Source organism: Doryrhamphus excisus, chromosome 21, assembly GCF_030265055.1.
Source record: "Doryrhamphus excisus isolate RoL2022-K1 chromosome 21, RoL_Dexc_1.0, whole genome shotgun sequence".
Classification (NCBI taxonomy): domain Eukaryota; kingdom Metazoa; phylum Chordata; class Actinopteri; order Syngnathiformes; family Syngnathidae; genus Doryrhamphus; species Doryrhamphus excisus.
Genome location: NC_080486.1, coordinates 4,939,291 through 4,953,644, shown reverse-complemented (window position 1 = coordinate 4,953,644; position 14,354 = coordinate 4,939,291). Strand labels below are relative to the sequence as shown.

Genomic DNA, 14,354 nt, shown 5'->3' with positions numbered 1-14,354 from the left:
AAGTCTCGGTCTACTTCCTCTTATCCAGTGAATTAACGTAATATTCTGTCGAATGAAGTATTGTAGAATGTATTTTAATGCAGCTAAATATTAATGTAATAATAAATGCAAAATAGGTGAGATCAGTATCAAAAACACACAGTAAACAATAACCTTGCTAAGCTTTTTATTGGCCTAGCAAGAATTTAGCAAGAAAAATAGCAGCAAAAGCTGGAAAAAAGAGCAACAAGGCGTAATGTGAAAAACAAATAAAAATACATAGCTGGCATGCAGGCTCTTTTTTTTCTTTACATAAATATATATAATTATACTTATGGGTTGGTTTACTAAATAAAAAATACCAAAATGGCTGCAGCTCTTGGTGAAAAGGTTTGGCCACCCCTGATTTAGGACATAAAAGAAACAGGAAAATACTATAGTGCCTAATAATACCTGATCAAATAGTAAACATGCTGCATCCCTAATGTGTTTACATTGTTACCATATTGATAAAAGTATATAAATCTATATTGTATGAACTCAGGTGGCGCTGCTACATATTGCTTATATTGTTTGAGAATATTTATGGCACCTTTGAATTTTTGAATGACAAAGTAGTAGTGCAAGTAGATATAGAAACAAAGCTAGCTGCAACATTGACCTTGTTTTGAGGTTTATTGCAAAAAAAGTGTTAATTATGAGAATAAGAAGATGCAGACAGATAAAACGGTCACCACCAAAATGGCAGCACAGAGCAATAAGAGCACCACCAAGCGAGCACGCTGGCCTGCAGGAAGAGGTCCGCCGGACCGCTCCTCGTCCACAGAGAGCAGGGCCAAGGATGCGCTGTCAGTGCTGCTGAGGGGGTCTGCGTACTCCGCCCCGTGGGGCTCCACCATCCAACGTAACACGTTGACCTTTGACTCCATGTCGTAGATCATGTGGTCCATTTGGTTGATCTCCTGCTCCAAGGACCCGTGTTCCTGGTTCTCCACGCAGTTGGGGATATTGGAGTTCAGAACCTGGTTCAGATCTGGCAGACTGAGGGCCCGAGCGGCCACTTCACTGCCCCCTCCTGTGTGGGGAGTAGAAAAAATTTACAAAAATGGAACAATTAAAAGGTTGGACATTCCTTAATTAAACTGACTTTCACCTTGGAGGCCAGTTTGCACCAAAGTAGCAGTGTTCGCCAGAGAGAAGATGCCCCACATCTTGTAAACCTTGCACATGTCAACGTGCAGCAGCTCCAGGCTGGAGGAGAAAGCCACCCACAGGAGCTCCAGCTCCTTGCGCTGCTCTGCGGGGAGATTCTTGTCACGCAGATGCGAGGTGAGATGTTGACAGATGGTCCCGGCCAGCTTTCGGGCCCGCTCCCTGGTTTGCCTCAACTCATCACGTAGCTGCAAGGTGTCTGTGCACCCCCCCACACATGAAGCCAGGTGTCGATAGCATGCCACCACCTGTACCAAGACGACAAATCATAGCAATAAAAGTTAAAATATTAAAAAATAATTTTTGTAAAGTTGTAATATTATGGCAAAAAAAAAACTAGCGATTAAGAAAAATCAGCCGTAATTTTAGGAGAATAAAGTCAAATACTAAAAGTTGTAATCTACCACCAAAGAGTCAGTTTTACAACAATAATTTTAGAAAAATGTCATTTTAGTAGCTTAAAGTTGCAATATTAAAGACAAAAAACTTTGTCAAGTGGGAATATTATGAAAAAGAAAATAAATAAAAGTACGTTGAGTAAAAAGTTGTAATGTTACAATAATATATTCAAAATATGGGAATAAAATCAAATTGCAAGAGTATTTAAAGAGAATAAATTGGTAAAAACATGGAGAAAAATAGTCATTTTAAATATTAAATATTATATTTTTTACAAGTCATAATACTTAAACACACAAAACAAAATAAGGTATTTTTTTTCAAAAAATAGTGGATTTTTTATATGAGTAAGTGAAAATATGATGGGAATAAAATATTACAAGAAGAAATTTTACAAAGATTATTTAAGAAGAAAGTTTAAATATTTTGAAAAAAAGACTTAAGTTCATACTAATGATAGACTTTTGACACAAAGCTGAGATGCATTTTGTCTGATATTTGGTAATAAGTGATAAATATTTCAAAAGTGGTCCTTGCATCCGTTTATTTTTCCACTAGAAAAAGTTTGGTTACCCCTAACCAATTTAATTCAAAGCGTCTGAATTTTGTATGCAGATACTAAAATCATGGCAATAAACGTCTGTGTTGGTACATACCAACACATACACTGTATCAAATAATGTGCTTCATCATGCAGGAAAAATCTTTTTTCCTGGGTTATAGTTGGCGCCCTGAAGCCTTAACTGAACCTCTCTTCTAGAAGTTGATCTGGTAATTGGTTGATTTAGTTTAGCAATCAATCGTACTATCAGCAATATCCTTGCCTGTGAAGCACATTTTGTGTCAAGCAGTGACGACTTGCAGGTAACCATGGTTAACAGAGAAAAAACAAATCCAATAACTTTTTTTTTTTTTAAAGCTTCCAGTCTGTTATTTTCACTCAATTTGCATGACAAGAGTCACTCACCTCTGTTAACATTATACAAGCTAGTTCTTTTGTGACAGGGCTGAAATGCATTGGAAATGGTGAGTAAGAGGGACTTATCACTCAACATTCTGGGGCATATGTATATTGGCCATGACTATACATACACAGTAAGACAAGCTCATTACTGAATTAGTGTGTTCATACATATTCATTTTGATGTTAAGCTCTGCCCACAGTATTTAATGTAGGTTAACGTTTACTATTATACCAAGTGCACGCAACGGCCTCAGTGCATGGCAACCTAGATGGCTAATCAAAGATGCAGCAGAGCAAGAGATTCTTTTCAGTGAGAGTGCTTTTCTCGCCACAGGGATGAGCATGTTTTGTTGTACATACTTTCATAATAAACATAGCAAAAGTATAAGGAAGTTAATGATTTGTATTAATATATAGGAGACAAGTTATGTATAAATTAAGTCATGCAAATGAGCAATAAAACTGAAGTGATACACTGGGAAAAAAAAAATATGTGAATGTAATTTAATTAAAAGCTTACCTTCATCAAGGAATCCACAAGCGCCTTGCCGTCAGCCAACGCTTTGTTGGTACCAAGCGTGCAGTCATCGCCTACTTTGTTATTTACCAGTGGCATCAGGATGACTTGCCAAGAGTCTGCCAAAGCAGGCAAGATCTTCGTCCCGGCTGCCCTTCACCGTGCAGGCGGCTCCTCCTCCACTCACAAGCTTCATTCAGCGGTTTAGGGTCTGAACAGGGTTCAGGTGCCAAGCAGCGGAGGGATGCCTCGCCATATTCCAGCTCAAACTAGTCATTACAGGTGAAACGCTTTAGAGACTGATAAAAATATTTAAAAAAAAAGGATGAGATGATAAAAAGAGTAATAGGTGTAACTTCAGCAAGATGCTAATCCTGCGACTGACCCCTTTGCACTGACGCAAGATAACCCACTAATCCCATTAAACCTCACTGAGACGACAGAAAAGCAGCGAAGGGAGGCAGCCTTCACGTTTACCCGACTATAAGACAATATGCAGCCCAGGTGAATGCAACTGAAATGCTTAAACGTGATGTTACATATTTATATACTACCTGTCAAATATATCTTCTGCAACATACAAAAGGTTATCCATCAATTAAGAGTGAAAATTAGTCATTAAATCTTATTTTAAACAACCTCTCGCCTGGTTACGGTTAGAGAAAAGGGAACGTTTCAGGACCTCGTTTTTTTTTTTTTTTTCCACCCACCCCCTTCTCAAGGCCTTTTGTGGCTTATTTGTCCTTCAGGCTCCACATAATGGATGTCCTCATTTGACCAGCTTAGTTTAAAGCTCAGCGTAGCAACATAAACGCGCTGGCGTGATGTTCCTATTGCGGTGTATGTGTGCGTGTCTAATTATCTTTGTGCAACTAGGACCAAAAGAGAAATAGAAATATACAAGAGGTTCAAGTGTGATTGGACGCCTCTGATAAAAATCCAGATTTTTTTTTTTTCCAAAATCAGTAGCAATTCTAATAAATTAAAAAAAAAAAAGTATAGTACCTTGAGCATGCATAAAAAAAACGTTAAAATTACATTTAAGATGCAGGGTCCAGATCAAAAAAGAAATATCAAATACGAGAGGTTAAAGTGTGATTGGACGCCTCTGATAAAAATCCTGATTTATTGTATTTTTTTAAATCAGTAGCAATTTTATTAAATTTAAAAAGGAGATTCTACAAATAAATAAATAAAATAAAATATATATAGAGTACCTTGAGCATGCATTTAAAAAAAAAAGTTATTATACCTAAGATGCAGGGTTCGGACCAAAAAAGAAATATCAAATACGAGAGGTTAAAGTGTGATTGGACGCGTCTGATAAAAATCCTCATTTTTTAATTTTATTTTTTCAAAATCAGTAGCAATTCTATTAAATTTAAAAAAAGAGATGCTACAACAACAATAAAAAAAGTATAGTACTTTGAGAATGCATTAAAAAAAACGTTAAAATTATGATGCAGGGTTCGGACCAAAAAAGAAATATCAAATACGAGAGGTTAAAGTGTGACTGGACGCCTCTGATAAAAATATATATATATTTTTTTATTCTATTTTTTTTTTTTAATCAGTAGCAATTTTATTAAATTTAAAAATGAGACTACAAAAAAAAAAAAAAAAGTATAGTACCTTGAGCATGCATAAAAAAAAAAAAAAAAGTTAAAATTATCTTTAAGATGCAGGGTCCGGACCAAAAGAGAAATATCAAATACGAGAGGTTAAAGTGTGATTGGACGCCTCTGATAAAAATCCAGATTTTTTAATTTTATTTTTTAAAATCAGTGGCAACTTTATTAAATTTAAAAAGGAGATTCTACAAAAAAAATAGTACTTTGATCATGCATTAAAAAAAAAAGGTAAAATTATACTTAAGATGCAGGTTCAGTGGTGTGGAGTCCTAACACTTTTGAGCGTTCGTCCACTTCCGGCCTTACGAGGAGAAGCGACGGCTTCCCTGATGTTGGCCAGAAGGCTTTTCTTGGTTTTGGCCTGCACAGGAGACTTCCGAGTAAGCTTGGAGATTTCTGCCTTAAGGGAGGTGATTTCCTTGTCCTTTGCCATGGACTGACAGATAAGTTCCTCCATTGATTTGGTCTGAATGGAAACAAGATAAATCACCATTATGGCCGTCTGTCACACACATAGTGATGGTCCTCAGACTCTGCTGTAAGTTGACTCTAAAATTCAAGAGTCTATCCTTCATGACAGAGCGATGGGAACAAAAAAAAGCTGCAAATATTGGGGGTGTGTTCATTTTGCTTTCCTTTTCTTTAGCGCACTGCCTCTTGGCACAAAAATTGTAAACAGAGGACCACCTTGTATATGAACGTTGCGTTTTGTTCCGTCTCACCTGATCACAAGTCTTCGTCTGTAGGGCCTCGACCTCGGCCGATTTCTCCACAAAGCCGTCTCCAACCTTCTGAAGCGATGCACTGAGCTCCATCAGCCGTCTCTCCAAGGATAATATCAACTACAATGCAACATTTCATACAGAACTTGTGAAATATATTACAGACATAGATTGGTAGAACAAAAGGCATGAATGGTGTGAGCCCTTTTGTTAGTCTGTCTTGGTGGGTGGAGGCGGGGCCGCTTGCATACACACAGAGCGACGTAACAGAAATGTAATATGATATTTAGTATTTTTAATTTAGCGGCACGGCGGACGAGTGGTTAGCGCGCAGACTTCACAGCTAGGAGACCAGGGTTCAATTCCACCCTCGGCCATCTCTGTGTGGAGGTGGCATGTTCTCCCCGTGCATGCGTGGGTTTTCTCCGGGTACTCCGGTTTCCTCCCACATTCCAAAAACATGCTAGGTTAATTGGCAACTTCAAATTGTCCATAGGGTATGAATGTGAGTGTGAATGGTTGTTTGTCTATATGTGCCCTGTGATTGGCTGGCGACCAGTCCAGGGTGTACCCCGCCTCTCGCCTGAAGACAGCTGGGATAGGCTCCAGCACCCCCTGAAACCCTCATGAAGCGGCAGAAAATGAATGAATTTTTAATTTAATTTAATAATTTATTTTTTAAATTTAATAATTTTTTTAATTTAATTTTTTAATTTTAATTTTTTAAATTGTATTTAATTTAAAATATTGTTTTTTAATCTTAGTTTTCAGATGAGATGTGTATTGTCTTATTTCATAAACAAAGTTTCTCATGACACCCCTAGTAAAAAAGCATTAACCAAACGTGCGTACTTTAATGTAGTCTTGAAGCATATAAGTTAACCAACACATTACAAACCATGACACATTGATCCAGTTAGGCCTACAAACACGGGCTGCTTCGGAATTTGTGTACTTCCACTTAGAAGTACTGCAAAATGCAGTGCCGGAATAGTCACTACATTGGCTATGTAGCGGAAGGGGAGGGGCCAACTTGAAACTATAGTGGCGAAAAGTTTTTAGGCCAGATTGTAACAAATGCAGCCACATCGGTGATGCCATCGTGCATATGTGTGTGTATTTGTAGTCCCATTTTTATGCTTTATGGCAAAAAAACCCCACACAAATTGACACAAAATCCAATTCCTGCAAAACATACCTGTTGCTTGTCCTCACACATCCGTTCAATGGCGTCTTTCTCTTTGTGGAGATATTTAAAACGATCATTCCCTGTGGGTGTCACAGGGCCACATTCATAAAGTGAATCCTATTCATATTTTTGTCCTCCAAAAAAAAAAAAGAGGTAAAAATGACAAACCTGCTGCTTCAAAGTCCTTGGTTGGTTGAGTTTGAGTCGATGTGTGCACAGTTGGAATTGCAGCCGGGCGGACACCCGACGACAACTGTGCCAGCTGTCGTTTGAGGGCCTACACAAGTCATGAGGTCATTTAACCACGTCGACAGCCCAAACTAAACACCCATCATTTAGCAGACCCATCATGACATACCTCAACTTTTTCCTCCTCGGCAATGAACTCCTCCAAGGGCACGTAGTTGTCTTCTAGGTTGTTCATTGCATTGATGTAAGCATGCTCTTTAATGGCGTCCTTGTACATCTCAAAAGTGTTCTCCAGCTTTTCTTCATAGCTCTCCTTCAGCTCTTCAATCTGTCGACTGTATGTTCAGACAAATGACATGAACTTGGGTCCCAGAGCTTCTATACATTGATAGATTCCGGCTTATATTTTACCTGCGGAGTTCCTCGCTCTCCATGAGCTGCTGTAACATGGCGTCGCCCATTTCTTTACGGATCTCCATCTCCTGCTCCAGGTTTCTTCTTCGCTCAGCCAGCAGTTTCGTTCGGAGGCTTTCAATCATGTTAAGCAGCTCCTGAAAATGACAATCAAGGAAGTAGCCATAATACATGCTGTCATGAGACCAGGACCTCCAAAAAATACATAATTTATAGCTCAACTGTAAAACAGTGAATACTAAAGCATGGAACACAAAATATTATGTATATTAATGACGACTTAATGTTAACTTAGAGTTCCACTGTATGGTACAGTAGTCATCCCTCCCGTACCATCACACTGCATGTAGTCAGCCATTTCATGACCAACAAAGTGAAGAGTTCTCCCATTCCGTGTGGAAGTGGTAAGTTTTTTTGCTTCTTCCTTTGTCCCCCACACTCTAAAACCTTTTAAGTTTAGAATAGTCTCAATAGTCCCCTGCCTGTGCATTAGTATTTTGTTATAAACAAAGAATAGGTGTGTAAAGGTAATGGTTTGATTTCATTTGAACATGCATCAGATTACAATTGAATGCATCACATAATCAGTTCACAGTTCCACATGTCCAAACGGAGTAGGAAGAAGCAAAGCTTATTAAATCCTACCCCTCCATCTGGTACTTTTACAATCAGTAACTGTTATATTTGTTCACTTCCTGCTTTTCTGATTTATTTTATTTTTGACACATACCGAATTTTTAACAACTACAAAAAATATAGCAAAAATTGCAAAATTTGAGTACATTAAAAATATTAAGAGGGGAAAAAAGTTGTAATCTGACGGGAAGAGGTAATTGTTTTACACATAATTTAAGTTTATTAATTTTTATTTTTCTCACGTACCGAAGTACGAGGTGATATGACCATACAATAACATAATGGGTACCATAGTAACTGTCATATACATATATATATACATATACATATATATATATATACATATACATATACATAGCACATCATGACTGGTTGAAGACTCTTCATCCTTGTATTTAGCAAACATCAACTGCTTGTATTGTTTCTTGAATTGTCTCATCGTTGTGCATTGTTTGAGTTTATTACTCAATTAATTCCATAGTTTGATTCCACATACTGAAATGCTACGGCTTTTTAACGTAGTCCTAGCATATAAGTGTTTCAAATGTACTTCTTCCCTGAGATCATATATCTCCTCTCTTGTAGAGAAGTATTGGATGACATTTTTAGCTAATTGGTTATTTTTAGCCTTATGCATTATTTTAGCTGTTTGAAGGTGAACTATATCAGCAAGTTGAAGTATTTGTGATTTTAGAAATAAGGAGTTAGTATGTTCTCTGTAGGCGGCATTATGAATTATCCTTACTGACCTTTTTTGCAGTACATTTAAGTGAGTGAAGATTGCTTTATAGTTATTACCGCATATTTCCACACAATAAATACGATATGGTAGAGCCAGAGTGACTATAGGGGTGTTATTCCATGTCTATAGAGCTCTAATGGTTAAATAAATTTGGTTTTCTATGCTCCAACTATGAAGATTTTGTTTATTAATATTAAATTTTACATTGAAGTTCACTAATCAAAGGTCGGATGTGGAACCATTAACAACCCGTTACGTACGTTCTGTGGCAGTAAGGACACGTCGGCCTCGTCTTCGTCACTCAGCAGCTCGTCGTCAGATGCACAGCTTTCCAGGGCCTGCCTGTCAACCACGCCATTCTTTACCAGAGGTTTACCATTTGGACCCACCAGGCATGGAGACAGAGATTCCACAGCTTTGTTTGGCATCACCTGCATCACCTGCACCACCTGCGGAGGACACCCAGTCGCTCAGCAAAATGTCTTCAGACACAATTCCCCCACGTACCTGTTTGGCTACGGCAGAGAACTTCATGACATGGAGTGTCTCGTCATAGGTGGAAGCACACTGGTTGATGTTGACGATCATCGACGCCCTTCCTTTGCCACAGAAGACAGCTTGGAAGAGCTTAGTGAGCTTGCTCTCTCGGAACGGGATGTAGCCGCTCTTCGTTCTGATTTCAGAGGAAAAACTGTTGAATTGCTCCACTTCCTCATATTGCAGTCAAGGACAAACTCAGAACCAACCTGTCGGTCTGATTGTTACGCAGGGCTGTGATGCACTTCCCCAGGATAAGCAGAGAGTTGTTAATGTTTCCTGCCTCCTTTAGCCTCTCTCCAATGGTTTTGGTTTTGTTGCATCTTTCGGAACCAGCCAAGTCGCACAGAGAAAACCTGAAAGCCACAAATTAATGTATAATATTTTCTATTTTGTGTCTAACTCAAGAGTTATAAGCAAAAGTAACTTACTCGGACATCCTTTGAACTGTGCTGCTCTCCATCTTCAGCAGCTTCATGGTGAATATGCTGTGGCTGCAGGACAAAGTGAAGGTATTTGCTCAATTTCGCTAGCTAAAAGATAAAAGCAAACAGTCTCACAAATACAGACAAAAGATACTTATACACGGACCCACACAAAAAAAAGGGACTAACATGACAACTGACAGTTAAGGCGGAAACATTGAGTACGCATATGACAGCTTGATGCCCCTGCAAAGGAAAAGAAGCCTTGATGCCCCAGCGAAGAAACAAAAGCAGAAACACCACGAAAGCGGTTCAAGCAAGGGGCAGTGGCGAAAGCTGATTGGTCCAGGACTCCAGCCTCTTACACAATTTTGAGTGTATAAAAGGCCGGGCAGGGAAAGGAAGGGTGCTTTTTGCAGCTGCGCTGTAATAAGACCCGCTTACTTGTAGGCATGCAGGGACTGCAGATAAGCCCGGATGTCTGTATTAGGTATTGTTGTCAGGAATAACAATAAACAATCTGGTTGTCATTTTTATGATTTGGTTCTTTAAGATTCCCTTATCCTCTATTCGAAACTAAGGATCGACCGATACGTCGGCCGGTCGATATATTGGGCCGATATTTGCGTTTTTTCCTTGTATCGGTATCGGCCGATACGCGTGTGGGTTCGCCGATGTATTTTTCCACCGCATGATTTACAGTCAGCTTTGTGTTGCGCGTCACGCTGCAGAGCACCAGTCATCACATAAACGCTAAATAAATTTAAACTACGGCAGAAATGTTTTGCACATGGTTGAATATTTATTCCTTTTAAAGTTGATAATGCCGTTTAAATGTGTGTTTAAAAAAGCTGAATCCTACTGTGTTCAGTGTTTACATTTCAATAAATATTTGTTTAAACATGAGACCTGTAGTATTTGTTATGTCATTTTTTCCATGTAAATTGAGGGATCAAAAGCAGTATCGGCCACAAATATCGGCCCAAGCAAAATCGCCCATTGGCTGAGCGTGATGGGAAAAAAATCAGTATCGGCATCAGCCCCCAAAAAACCATATAGTTCGATCCCTATTCAAAACCCACTTAGAGTCCTCAGGGGGAGGATTTCTACAAAAGTCATGTGGATATAAATACATGGCATCATGCTAAAATGGTGGGAAAGCATGTGTGATTTGCCTTCTGCTGGAGGACTGGTTCATCTTGGTGGCGGCAGCGCTTCTGTTTTTGTTTCCAAAGCAGAGCAGTTTACAGGCTTCACCCAAACTCTGGACATTGATCCATCGAAGATCTGAAAAACGATTCACTGTTTAGTAAACAAACAAGCCAATAAAAGCACACACATACTTCTGCTGTTAGCGTTTATCCCGGCACCTTTAACATAAGCGTTGCCGGCGCCGTCATCACATACGCGGAGAGCAGCACGTTTCTTGGACTTGGAGCAGGACGGTTGAAGGAGATCATAGACACATTCGTTGTAGATTTCAAAGAACGCCACCCATAGAGCAAACTGGCAGCTGCTTTCTGTCGCGGTGCTAGCAAACTCTAAAAACAGAGACCCCGTAAGTTCAATGTTAACGTCAAAAGAGTGAGAACGTTTCCAGCAGTCAGAAAATAATATTGTACTGTACAATTCATTGTTTACATTTGATTATATTTGACAAATGTGCTGTATTCAAATACTTGGCAGTTGTACGGCAAATTAGTAATATTAATGGTTTAATTTCATTTGAACATGCATCAGATTACAATTAAATGCATCACATAATCAGTTCACAGTTCCACATGTCCAAAAGGAGTAGGAAGAAGCAAAGCTTATTAAATCCTACCCCTCCATCTGGTACTTTTACAATCAGTAACTGTTACATTTGTTCACTTCCTGCTTTCCTAATATAATTTAAGTTTAATTTTTACTTTGTTATTCATTTTTATTTATTTATTTTTTATATTTTATTTTATTTATGTATTTATTTTTGTCACGTACTGAAGTACGAATGGGAATGGTTTAATTTCATTTGAACATGCATTGGATTACAATTGAATGCATCACATAATCAGTTCACATTTCCACATGTCCAAAAGGAGTAGGAAGAAGCAAAGCTTATTAAATCCTACCCCTCCATCTGGTCCTTTTACAAACTGTAACTGTTACATTTGTTCACTTCCTGCTTTCCTAATAGTTTTTTTTGTCACGTAATTAAAACCATTTTCAGGTGATGCATTTGGTCAACGGTTCCTTGGCTATGCAAGGTGTTGCATTCACGGCCCACACTGCAGTAGGAGTTTTTTGTAAAAATGCATTCAGGGCTTGTCTGGACCACTTGGTGATTATTCCTGGGCCGCTGATTGAATAAGCCAAGAGCAGGGCGCCTATTATGTCGATTGCATAAATATATTATAAAATATTTTATATCAAGTTTTTGTATAAAAAAGTACAGTAAGTGCAAGTTATTTGAATGTTACCTGTGTGATTGTCAGACAAAGAGCGATGAGGGACGTAACAGGACAAAGACTCTGATCCACGACTTCCTCTGAAGGGATCACATTCCTACAAGCGGGAAAAAATATATAAAACAGTGATTTGTCTTAAAGATGGTGAATTTTGAATTTAATTTCTCCACCCCACCTCCTTGAAGGAAGCAAAGATGGCAGCTTTTGTATTTCTCTCCTGCTTCACTTGATCAGGATCCAGGCACTGAGCATCATTCCTGAGGTAGGGCTTCACGTCCATCCCCTCATACTGGCGCCCTGCGATATACTGAAACGTGGCATCCAGGGCTCGAGGTAGTATTCCTGGCTCTCTTGAAGTTCCTAAGTAGAATATGCCACACTTTAAAAATGTGACTTGTTAAAATTCTATTCAAGTTGTAGACTGTTTACCTTGGATGGTGAAGGTTTTGCCAGCATTGGTGACGCCATAGCTGAAGATCAGCGCATTCTCGCCGTCTAGGAAATCGGACAGTTGACTATTGACGGTGTGCATGTACAGCTCAGCCTGGGTTGTCGCTGGGCCATAAATCTAAAAAGGCAAATGAGTGTACATTACAGTCAATCAGGGGAGTCCAAACTTGGCACTATTTTGATTATTTTAGTTTCCTAAAATAATCAACAGTGAAATGATAAAATGGCCAGTGTGTTATGACAAATCATACAATTAATAATATTTCTCATGTTTTTTTGTTGTGTTTTTAAACTGTGCAGCATGCAAAAAAAAAAAAACGACTAAGGCCACACTTTGGAAATTAAAAATTAAAATTAAAAATAAAACAAATTAACTAAATGAAGCAACTAATTTTCTAGCTTGAATGCTTACATTGCACTTTTAAACTGTGCAGCGGGCAAGAAAAAAAAAAAAAGACTCTCAGGCCACACTTTGGAAATAAAAAATAAAATAAATAAAATACAATAAATGAACTAAAAAAAAATTAACTAGTTTTCAGGCTTGAATGCTTAATTAAATTGCAAATTTAAATAATAAAAAAAAAGACTCTCAGGCCACACTTTAGGAATTAAAAAGAATTTTATTATTGAATTAATTTTAACTAAATAAAGTAACTCATTTTGAGGCTTGAATACTTAAATTGCGCTTTTAAACTGTGCAGCAGGCAAATTTAAAAAAATGACTTAGGCCACACTTTGGAAATTAAAATTTAAATAAAGTAACTCATTTTCAGGCTTGAATACTCAAATTGCGCTTTTAAACTGTGCAGTGGGCAAATTAAAAAAAACAAACAACTCAGGCCACACTTTGGAAATTACAAATTAAAAATAAAATTAATAAAATAAAATAAATTACATAAAGTAACTCATTTTCAGGCTTGAATGCTTAAATTGCGCTTTTAAATTGTGCAGCAAGCAAATGAAAAAAACGACTCAGGCCAAACTTTAAAAATAAATTAAAAATTAAAAATAAAATTAATAAATAATACAATAAATTAAGCAAATAAAGCAACTCATTTTCAGGCTTGAATGCTTAAATTGCGCTTATATTTTATTTTTTACGAGTAATATAAATGTTGCTGACCTGGGAGAAGGAGAATTTGTGGATGGACACGCCAATTCCCTTCTCACTGCTCTTCATTGTGGCTGAACCTTTTGGGGCCTGCAGCGTCACCATCTGGTTGTTTTCAATCACTACACAATGCTGAGAAGACACCGAGTAACCAACATTAGGCCCTGTGAGGATAATCAATACACAAAACACCGTACCTGGTCTTCATTGTCAGCGAGTTCTTCTTTAGAGAAAGGTCTAACTCTTAGGTAAACTTTCATAGTCTGCTGCTCTGCTCCACTTGGTTTTTCCACCTTTAATTAAATCCAAAGCACTGCTGTCTTAGCGCCAAGTAAACACGTCTGAGACATTGTTTTAGGATAACAAAAGGAAGACTTTTTTTTAAAATGGCGTTACCTTTTTGGGTGAAGTGTTGACAGGGGGGACATTACAAGTCAATTCCATATCCTCACACTCCAGGTGCTTCATTTCCTCTTCGAATGAAAAGTCACACTTTTAATGTACTTGAGGTACTTTAAATTCGTTCCTGAAAATGCACCCTGACACAATATGCTGTAAATATGAAGTTTTGCGAGACAACGACACACCTGCTAGATATTGGCACACAAAATGGCGGCGTCTTTAATTACTTGAAACTAGCAGCAGGTGTCAATTAAAGAAACAGCCAATCGGCGTTGTGTGCTGGGTCGACTGTAGAGTAAAACCACATTTGATTGGATCATTTTGGTGCTCGACTGTGTTGGTTCGACAGTAGAGTAAAACCACATTTGATTGGATCATTTTGGTGCTT

General features: G+C 38.1%; 2 protein-coding genes across 2 annotated transcripts; both read right to left on the bottom strand.

The window, feature by feature from the left end:
• Positions 1-183: 183 nt before the first annotated feature.
• rgs9bp (regulator of G protein signaling 9 binding protein) lies at positions 184-3,481 on the bottom strand. Its single transcript, XM_058060919.1, has 3 exons — positions 3,075-3,481; positions 1,133-1,439; positions 184-1,054 (listed from the first exon to the last, which is right to left on the bottom strand). Exons 1-3 carry the CDS (start codon positions 3,168-3,170, stop codon positions 675-677), a joined length of 783 nt encoding a protein of 260 aa, XP_057916902.1. The 5' UTR covers positions 3,171-3,481; the 3' UTR covers positions 184-674.
• A 1,403-nt stretch (positions 3,482-4,884) lies between these two features.
• On the bottom strand, positions 4,885-14,186 carry zgc:56231 (uncharacterized protein LOC406257 homolog). The gene is made up of 18 exons (XM_058060914.1): positions 13,961-14,186; positions 13,762-13,857; positions 13,577-13,696; positions 12,433-12,571; positions 12,179-12,363; positions 12,016-12,100; positions 10,927-11,097; positions 10,732-10,843; positions 9,563-9,625; positions 9,341-9,487; positions 9,102-9,267; positions 8,855-9,043; positions 7,214-7,353; positions 6,972-7,137; positions 6,782-6,890; positions 6,623-6,693; positions 5,425-5,544; positions 4,885-5,168 (listed from the first exon to the last, which is right to left on the bottom strand). Exons 1-18 carry the CDS (start codon positions 14,030-14,032, stop codon positions 4,956-4,958), a joined length of 2,364 nt encoding a protein of 787 aa, XP_057916897.1. The 5' UTR covers positions 14,033-14,186; the 3' UTR covers positions 4,885-4,955.
• Between the last annotated feature and the right edge of the window lie 168 nt (positions 14,187-14,354).